General features: G+C 60.3%; 1 protein-coding gene across 1 annotated transcript in view; it reads right to left on the reverse strand.

Moving 5' to 3' along the window:
* Window positions 1–2,540, reverse strand: part of Kdelr1 (KDEL (Lys-Asp-Glu-Leu) endoplasmic reticulum protein retention receptor 1) — a 17,494-nt gene extending 14,954 nt beyond the window's left edge. Inside the window, exons 1-3 of the mRNA XM_013027864.1 lie at window positions 2,412–2,540; window positions 1,572–1,672; window positions 1,159–1,317 (exon numbers count right to left, since the gene is read on the reverse strand). Of these exons, the coding sequence (XP_012883318.1) occupies window positions 1,159–1,317; window positions 1,572–1,672; window positions 2,412–2,502 (351 nt within the window). The 5' untranslated portion in view covers window positions 2,503–2,540. The remainder of the gene's footprint in view (window positions 1–1,158; window positions 1,318–1,571; window positions 1,673–2,411) is intronic.
* Between the last annotated feature and the right edge of the window lie 7,308 nt (window positions 2,541–9,848).

Below are 9,848 nucleotides of genomic sequence, written 5' to 3' on the forward strand. Positions count from 1 at the left end.
AGCGCTTGCCTTGCATGCCTGAGGCCCTGGGTTCAATTCCTCAGCACCACATAAGCAAAAAGAAAAAAGCCAGAAGTGGCACTGTGGCTGAAGTGGTAGAGCTCTAGCCTTGAGCTGAAGAGCTGAGGGACAGCAACCAGGCCCAGAGTTCAGGCCCCATGACCAGACTCAAAAAAAAAAAAAGAAGAAGAAAAAAAGTATGTTGGATCTGTGACCCAAACATTTTAAACGAGATTTTTGCCTGAAAACTCCTCAGTGCTGACTTCTGTTGAACACATTAGCACATCTCCGGGGTGGGCTGGCTTCCTAAGGTTACAAGGGGTAGGTCTGGGTGAGGGAAGGTTGCTCTGAATTATGATCCCTGCCAGGCCCCCCCAGGAAGCAGGAACTCACACTGAGCTCCCTGCCTCCCCCATCCCTCAAAAAAAAAAAAAAAAAGCTAATTTCCCAGAGTCCATACAGGCCCCACCACAATGCCAGGAGATAGAAATCATGACAGTTCACAACTCAAAGTAGACACCCCCTCCCTCCTACCCAGGCTACAGTCACTGTACAAATGTCAGCCCCTCATTAGACTCCAATGAGGAGTCTGGGCCACAGCTCGGTGGTAGAATAGTTTCTTAGCATGCACAAGGCTGTTGGAACTGATCATCCCCATTTTATTGTTGTTGGTTGTGGGGGGCTTGAACTCTGGGCCTGGGCACTGTCCCTCAGCTCTTCAGCTCAAGGCTAGTGCCCTACCACTTGAGCCACAGCGCTACTTCCAGCTTTTCTTTGCTTATGTAGTGCTAAAGAATTGAACCCAGGGCCTCATGCATGCCAGGCAAGCACTCTATCACTGAGCCACCTTCCCAGCCCGATCACACCCATTTTATAGATGAGAAAACTGAGGCACAGACATGATGTGAGACTCACCCCAAGTTGCACTGCTTCTCAGAAGAAGATACAGACTTTGAACTTCTATGTCCTGGCTCTACAGATCTGTGTTTTACCACTAGGCCACCCAAGGAAATGCCAATGAAGCCTCCCAGAACATGTGTGCACTGAGTGAATAAGGAATCTCAACCAAGCCCCTCATGGAAGCATCTGAAAGGGCTGGCTGTCAGCAGCCATTCTGCCACTGCCATCTGACCCTACAGGAGCCTGCCAGCAGCCTACCTCCAGAGGGGTGAAGTCGTGATTGACCAGGAATGCCAGGATGGCTGTGGGAACAACCAGGAACTCCACCCTGAACGTGTCATGGTTGCCGTCGTAAGTGGCTTTGAACTTGCTGTAAATCATCCAGACTGTGGTGAAGGAGCAGGCTATGTAGACCACCTGATTTGGGGGAGAGGGGGAGACAGGCATTAGCTCACAGGGCAGGGCCCCCACCTCCACCCCAGGCTCAGATCCAGGGGTCCACACCTCAGGCTCCTCCTCAGACCTCAGTCCTCCTCCTCAGATGTGGAAGTCCAGACCCCAGCTCTCCTCCCTCAGACCTAGGACTCCAGCCTCATTCCTGCCCTCTTCCCTGACCCCCCCCCTCCTGGTTCACTCCTCAGGCCCCCCAGAAGGTGTCCAGGCGCCTCTACCTTCATGCACGTGTTGTAGAGGGAGATGTAGTTGGTGAACAGGTCAAGGTAGCGAGCGGTGAACACCACGGCAAACAGGACCTGGCTCTTCCCCGAAATCCCTGTGGTTGGAGTACAGAGGTCAGGCAGATAGGGGCAAGCACAGGTCAGGTGGGGGGGGGAAGGGGGGGTGCTGCTGGGGTGGTAAACTAAGTCACCAGTGCCTGGGTCCAGCCTGCAGCGGCTCTGAGGTGCAGCTGTCGCCAGAGGCCTTGCCACCTGAAGCCAGGCTGGCTCCCACCGCCCACAGCCAGGGGGCAGCCGGGCCGAAACTACTCCAGCCCGAGGCTCCGGCCCGAGCTAGGCCTCATGGTCACCCCTGACCCTTCCAGGGTTTCCCCCACGATCTCGATCCACGGCGGGGGCGTGCGGAGGACCCGGCCTGACCTCAGCCTCCCGGAACCAGTTGCCTCCCTCCTCCTGCTCCCTTCCTGGCCACGACTGTCCACGTCACCAACTCCGCCTGCCACAGCTCTGGGTCCCCAGCCCCGGCGCCTGCGGGGCTGCCGCGATCGGGGCTGCAGAAGGCTGAACTGGGGGGTGGGAGGGGATGGGGGACCAGGAGCCACCCCCACACACACCCGTGTGCGCCCCTCCCTGAGTCTGGGAATGGGAGCTCACCCCTCCCCGCCTCCTCCCCCCCGCCCCGGGAACCCCAGACTTGAAAAGGGGGGAGTCCCAGCAAGCGGTGCGACCTCTACTGCTCCCAAAGCCTTCTCCGGGTCTGGGCTGGGGGAGGGGCCCGGCCTCCCTGCTCCCCTTCGCCCCCCTCCCGCCCCTGCCTCGCGGGCCCCTCCTCACCGGCACACGATCGGGACTTCCAGATTTTCAGCAGTAGCAAGATGATGGCCAGGAGGTGGGAGAGGTCTCCCAGGAATCGGAAGAGATTCATAGTTGGGGCGGGAGGGGGGGGTGCTCCGGTGGGGCCGCGCTGGAGGAGGCGGGCAGGGCTGGGGGGAGGGGGGAGCCTGGCCCGGGGGAGGGGGGAGCTGCTCCGGGTCCGGACGGCTGGGCCGAGGGGCGGGAGAAGGGCCCTGGGGGGGCGGGGCCCGGGGGAGGGGGGAGCTGCTCCGGGTCCGGACGGCTGGGCCGAGGGGCGGGAGAAGGGCCCTCCGGTGGGCTCCGCTCCGGGGAGGGGGCTCTGGGAGGGGGGGAAGCCGAGGCCCGAGCTGGCGGCTGAGCTACCGCGGGGGAAGAGGGAGGGCGGGCGGAGGGGCGGGGGCCGCGCCAGGAAGCTCCGCCCCGGGGCGGGGCCTCGGCTCTCGGGCTCCCCCTGGCGTCCGCCTCCCGCCTTGCACAGCCGGCGATGGATGCCCCCTGGCCAAGGCTCGCCTCGGAGACGCTGCCAAGGCGGCTAGCATGCCATCGTCCCAAATCCTGCACCTGTCTGTCCCCTACGCCGTCTGAGCCTCCCTCGCGGGTTGAAGCGAGCCGCCTGGCGTCTGCCTTGCTGCGAGGGGATTCCAGAGGCTGGCCTCTGCACTTTTAAGAATCCTGGGATGCCAGGATTCTTGGTTGGGCGTGCCTGTGATTCCCAACCCTCAAGAGGATAAAGCAAGAGGATGGTGAGTTCGAGGCTAGCTTGGGCTACACGTCCGGACACTGAGAGGCAATGTCTGAGAGGGGAAGAGAAAGAGAGAGAGAGGAAAACAAAAAAGAAGGTAGCCATAGACACTGAAAGGCTTCAAGCTTCCTCCCTCAAACCCAGTGCATAACCCAGCCTCCTCCCTCAGAAGACAGGGGTCTAGGATCTAACCTTCATTCCTCAGTCAGAGGGGTTGGGCACAAGATACTAAGCCCTATCCCCTTTTGCCCAGACACAGGGGTCCAGGACCCATCCCTCCTCCCTCAGATCAGGTGTTCAAATCCCATCTTTTTTCCCTGAGACCCAGGGATCCAGGTTTCCATTCCTCCTCCCTCAGAACCCAAACATGACTAGAAAGCCCCCATGTGGCTCTGAATGGGCTGTGGTAGGTAAAGGACACCTGGGATTCTGAGAATGCAGTCTGGAAAATGCCCATATTCATGGCGTGTGTGTGTGCACACGCACATGTGTGTACACCCATATGTTGGAGGGACAATCCTGAAGTAGGAGCTGTGAGCTCCCAAGTCATCTGATTCAAAGTTTCCCCTGGATGCCAGTCGTGACACCCTTCCTTGCTACATTCCTAAAGTCTGGGGGGACAGGAGTGGATTGGGGAACTTGGGAGGAAGCCATGGTGAATGTCTATTCCTGGAGTGAGAACACTTTCTCCATGAAATGAATGAAAGGGAAGAGGAGATGAGGTTAGGAGGCTGGAGACTGGGCCCTGGGTCTGAGGGGGTTGGGGGGTGCTGGACCCTGGGTCTGAGGAGAGAGGGCTGGGGCCTGGACCTGAAGGAAGAGGGCTGGGCACCTGGACCCCTAGCTTAAAAGAGGAGGACTGAGCCCTGGACTCCTGATGGGTCTGAGGAAGGAGGCTGAGCCCTGGACTCCTACTGGGTCTGAGGGAGAAGGCTAGGGCCTGGACTCCTGAAGAAAGGAAGGGGCAGAGGAAGAGGTCTGAAGGAAGAGGCAGAGGCTTAGACCCCTGGGTCTGAGGGAAGAGGCAGGGGCTTGGACCCCTGGGTCTGAGGGAAGAGGCAGGGGCTTGGACCCCTGGGTCTGAGGGAAGAGGCAGGGGCTTGGACCCCTGGGTCTGAAGTGGGGGAAGGCTGGGAACTGGACTCCTGGGATCTGACGGGGGAGGACTGGGCCCTGAACGTCTGCATCTGAGCAGGGAGGGCTAGGGCCTGGACTCCTTCCTGGGTCTGAAGGAGGAGGGCTGAGGCCTCGATCTGATGGAAGAGGGCTGGGGACCTACACCCCTAGCTTAAAAGAGGAGGGCTGAGGCTTGGACTTCTGGGTCTGTGGAAGGAGGCTGTGGTGAGGACCCCACCTTCTGTGGAGCCCCAATTGCATGTCTAATCTTCTAGGCAATATCAAGCACAGGATGGGGCTCATACAGTGGGCACGGGAGTCAGGGAAAGAGGGAAAGGCTGGTCCTTCCCACACCACTGAGTGGGGCTGGAGCCAATGTGGAGCTGGACCCAAACACTGGAAGCTGAGTTCCAAGTGAATATTTGCACACGGGCTTTGAGTCCCTGTGTGCCCACCCAGATTGTCTCTGTTTCCATTCACAGCCCCTCACTGCCTTGTCCCAGGGTGGGGGGGGAAGAGAGACAAGAAGCCAGGAGACAGGGTAGGGGGCACCCCCCTTCCCCCCTCCCCAGCCCTGGCAGGAGGAGGGGTCCCTAGGGAGGCCAGGAGGGGGGGCTGTGGGTCTCCTGGCAGGGACGGACGGGGACTGAATGTTAATCGCCTCCCGGGTGAGTGTGTGTGCGAGAACAGAGCGAGTGTGCGAGCGAGTTCCTCCCGCTCCAGCTCAAGCAGCGGCTGCCGCCGCCGCCGCCACCCTCAGCCTGCCCGCCTGCCCGCCCGCAGCCTCCCTCGGCCACCCTGAGCCCAGCTGAGGGGGGGGAGTGTTAGCCTGGGTGGGTCCGCCCGGCCCCCAGGGGTCTCTCCTGCGACAAACATCTGCCTGGTGAGGACGGTGGTGGGGTGTCTGGGGCTGGTTGGGGGGGGGTGTGTCTGCAGTGGCCGAGGGAGGAGGGGTCTCTCTGTCTGTACCCACCCCAAGCTGCCTGCCTGCATGTCTCAGCCCCCCACCCCCAAGTCCTCCCTCCCCTCCCTCCCTCCTCCCCGTGAGCCTCCAAACCTGGATGCATGGTGGACAACTGGCTTCAGTGCCTCCTGCCTGCGTCCAGCCGGGCTCTTGGGTGTCCCCAGCTGCCTGTGTCCTCCTGTCTGTCCAAACAGCAGTAGCAGCCGGGCCCCCATTGGACCCCTGTGTGTGTGTGTGTGCGCGCGCGCGCACACACACGTGTGTGCGTGTGTGTGTGTGTGTGTGTGTGTCCCTCCTGGGGCTCCAGGGGTGTTAAGGGGGAATCCCAGGGAAGTGAGGTATGCGTGTGTTTGCCTGTGTTTGAGAGTGGGGGCGCCGGGAGGAGGGGGGCTGGAGGTGGCCAAGCGAGGAAGGGGAAAGCAGTTCCCCCAGCTAGGCAATCTCCCGCCACACACACACACACACACACACACCAGCCACGGGCTTCAGAGGTGACCCAGACAGACTGATGGACAGACAGACAGACACAGATAAGGGCACAAAAGGGATGTGCAAATAAGCCAAGGAGGGGCGAGATGGGACCCGTGGCCGGAGGGAGAGGGAGGAGCTGGGACTGAAGCCGCAGACAGACAAGGCACCCCGGTGGGTGGAAGGGGATCCCCGCGGGGGTCGGGCTGCAGGAGGACACCCCAACAGCCTCCGCAATGTCCGGGGCCCAACTTCCAGTGCAACATGTGTAGCCTCGTCCTCGCCTAGTCGGAGTGGCCGCAACCTTGGGGGACAGACAGGGCAGGTCGGGATCAAGGAAGAGGAGGGAGAGACAGAACGAGGGACAGGCCAGAGGTCCCCACCGCCGCTGCCACCACCACCACCTCTGCTGCTGCTGCCGCCGCCACCGCCACCACCACCGCTGCTACTGCTGCCGCTGCTGCCGCCGCCACCGTCGTGACCTGCTGTCCGGGGGCCGCCCCCCCTCCCGCCCCCCCTCAGAAATCAGCGGGTGGCTGGACACTGGGCTCCGATCCTGGCCCCCGCACAACTCCCCCCACAGAACAGGGTCATGAAAAGGTAAGGCTGGGGCTGGGGGGGTTGTAGGGATGGGAGTAAGAATGGGGACCCCCCCATCTAGGATAGTGAAAGTTAGCCAGAGGCCTCATGAAGAGAAGGGGCTTGAATGGTAGGCAGGGGTCTTTGCCCCCCCACACTCCTTGCCCCTTGGAGGTATCTCTGCTCCTTTGCTTTCTCCCTCCCTGAACCCCTTTTTTCTTGGGCATGTGTACTGCAGACCTCCCAAGTCCCCCCCCATTTCTCTGAGGCTTTGCTCTTCTACCTGACACCCCCCCCACCTCTCCATCTCACCTTGTCTGCACCCCCTCCCTGCATCGGGCTCCCCCATCGCTGGCCGTCCTCTCCCTCTCTCCTCTCACTCTCCCCTCCCACCTCAGAGCTATGAGTCTGCTATTAATACTGCTGGCAAGGACAGTGTGCTGAGGGCATCCAGGCCCCGCTCCCCTTGCCCTGGGCCACCACCCCTTCCTCAAGATTGCTCCCCCAAGCCTTAAGATTGGGGTTTGGGGGGGAACAGGCCACCATCTGCAGCTTGACTTGTGGGGGGGGCTGTTGATCACCGTGGCCTCTCTCTTCTGTGATGAAGACAAGCACACCCCAGGAATGGCGGGCTCACCCCTCCATCTCTGCATCCCAAAGACAAGCGGTGCTGTGGGCAGGATCTCAGTGTGGGGGGGGCCCACTGGGGTGGCAGGAGCTGGGGGGGGGTTGCAGGATGTTGGGACTGAGGAGGTTCTAGACAAGAAAAAGGGGTCCTTAAGGGAGGACAGGGTGGGAACTGACTTCTTGGGGTTAAACAGTTAGAACTCAAGTGCTGGGGGGCTGGGGGGGGACGCTGGCCAGGCCTGGGAGCCTTCTCGGGAGAAGTTGGAGGGTAACTCCAGTGGCTGAGGGGCAAGGGCTGGGGTAGAATTAGGGGCTCCACCTTTGCAGCCTCTGTGTGGATGAAAGTGTGACCCACCAGTCACGAGGAGGAGGTGGAAATTAGCGATCTGGACCTGGCCATGTGGGGGAGGGGGACCGGTGTGTGTGGGCACTGGGTTGGGGCCTCCAGGGATGGGTCGGCAGGGGTGAGGGACGGCTGAACTCCGAAACCCTTCATGGAAACGGATGAGGCTCCAGCCTCCTTCGAGGGGTGGGGCTGGGACTGCCCTTCTAGGCCTCATCAGGAGAGAGGGCCCTGGGGTCCCCAAAAAGCACCGGGCCAAGAAGGAGTGGGTCTGAGAGGCAGAGAGGAGGGGGCTGGCTGGGGGGCGGGGTACAGCCATGGGGAAGGGAGGGGAGAGGCAGCATTAACCCCGCGGGGGCCAGGCCACAGCTGTGGGTTATTTTGGGGTGGAGGGGGGGCTATTCTGAGAGCTGATTGAGCCAGCTGCTAGGGGACGGGCAAGGAGAGGAGGGGTGAAGAGGAGCTGGGTTTGAGAAGGGCTGGGCCTGCTGGGAGCCCCCACCCCTTTCCCTGGGGGAGGAAGTGACTTGGGACCTCTGGGAAGATGGGGTGATGGTGGACGGAGGGGAGGGAGGGGTTGGGGCCTCTAGGCAGGGGAGGGGGGCGTGGGCCTTTCCCCCACCCTGGTTGGCTGTGGGGTGGACAGGCCTGTGCTACCATGGCAACCGGACAGGAAGCTGATTGACAGCCAAGTGAGCCCTTCCCTATCTGGACCCTCACCCCTTCAGAAGGCCCAAGCAAGGCCTCTTAAGGCTCTGCCCCCATGCCCCCCCAAACCCCAAGACTCTCCTCCCTCAGACCTAGGACCCAGGAGTCTAGGCTACCAGCCTGTCCACCACACCAGGCAGCCAATGTTCAACAGGGGGCAGCGGAGGCGATGCTGTTATTTCCTCTAATTTATTAAATTGTTCTGGGCTGGGAGCCAGAGACCCCCCCCTCCCTTCCCAGTCCTCCACAGCTGTGCCCCCCAACCCTAAATGCCAGCCGTGCCCATGACTGTGGCATTCTGATTCAGAATGAGGGGACAGGGACAGGTGTGGGGGGGCAAGAATGGTCTGGGGTGGAGGGAAAGGTCACAGGAGCCTTTTCTCTTCTTGGGACACCCCACTAATGTATCCTTTCTTTTTCTCTCCCCCCCATACACACCTGACCCCTTTTCCCTTTCTCTCTCCCCCCCCCTCACTTTTTTTTTCCTGTTATTTTCGCTTGCTCCTGCCGCCCGCCTTCCTGGACTTCCTTTCATGTCTGTGCTGGGTACCTCCCTGGTGCGGGTCCGGGTCTTTGCCTTGCTTTGCTATTTCTGTCTTCCTGTGTTTTCTCTCTGCTTGGACTGCCTTCCCAATCTCCATTCGCCTGTGTGTGTTCCATCGGGTGGCTCTGGGTTCTGTGTCTCTGGCTTCTTTTCCTTGCTCTTTCCCTCCCATCCAACTTTCCTCTCTCCCGCTTTCCTGCGCCTATCTCTGCATCTTTCCCGGCCTTTCCATCATTTCTTCCCTGGGTCCTGGCTCACTTACTCCATTTCTGTCACCATCTCTTACCACTCTGAGCCGCTCCACCCTGTTTCTCTGACCATCTCTCTTCTTATTCTCTCCTTAACCACCTCTCTGTTCCTCTTTCCATCGCTCCTTTTTCTATCTTGGACCTTTGGGGGGTCTCTCTTTCCCATCTGCTGATCCTCCTCTCCACCCTGCCTTCTTTTTCTCTTACCTCTGTTTCATCCCCTGACCCCATTATTCACCCTGTCTCTGTCTCCCCCATTCCTACACTCCGCTCTCCCAATCTCTGCATCTGTATTCGGGCTCCCTTCCCATCTCTCCCTTCCACCTCCCTCTGCCTGTGTCTCTCCCTTGCTTTCCATGTGTCTCTCCTTGTCTCTATGCATATCACTGATCATCTTTGTCTGTCTTTGGTCTCTGTCTCTGGTCATCTCTGACTGTGGTCATCTGGTCATTTCTGTCTCTGGCCTGTGTCTCTGATAATCTCTGTCACTGGTCGGTGTCTCTGGCCACCTCTGTCCCCATCATCTCTGTCTCTGGCCTGTGCCTCTGTCTCTGGTCTGTGTCTCTGGACACCTCTGTCCTCGTCATCTCGGTCTCTGGTCTGTGTCTCTGGTCATCTCTGTCTGTTTCTGGTCTTTGTCTCTGGCCATCTCTTTCTCTGGTCTGTGTCTCTGGTCATCTCTGTCTCTGATCTTTGTCTCTGGCCATCTCCGTCTCTGGTCTGTGTCCCTGGTCATCTGTCTCTGGTCATCTTTGTCTCTGGCCAACTCTGTCTCTGGTCTGTGTCTCTGATCACCCGTCTGTCTCTGGTCTTTGTCTCTGGCCATCTCTGTCCCTGGATCTGTGTCTCTGATCACCTGTCTGTGGTCTTTGTCTCTGGTCATTTCTGTCTCTGGCCATCTGTCTGTCTCCGGCCTGTGTCTGTGATCATCTCGGTGTCCGGCCATCTCTGTCTGTGATCTGTCTGCTCTCCCATCTCTGGGCCCTCCCTCTCCTCCCGCGTCTCTCCCGGACCCGGGCCGGTGCTCAGGGGCCGCCCGGCGGAGCCCGCAGGCGATGCGCGGCGCCGGTGGCCCCC

Source organism: Dipodomys ordii, unplaced genomic scaffold (assembly GCF_000151885.1).
Source record: "Dipodomys ordii isolate 6190 unplaced genomic scaffold, Dord_2.0 Scaffold105, whole genome shotgun sequence".
In the NCBI taxonomy this organism is placed as follows: Eukaryota; Metazoa; Chordata; class Mammalia; order Rodentia; family Heteromyidae; genus Dipodomys; species Dipodomys ordii.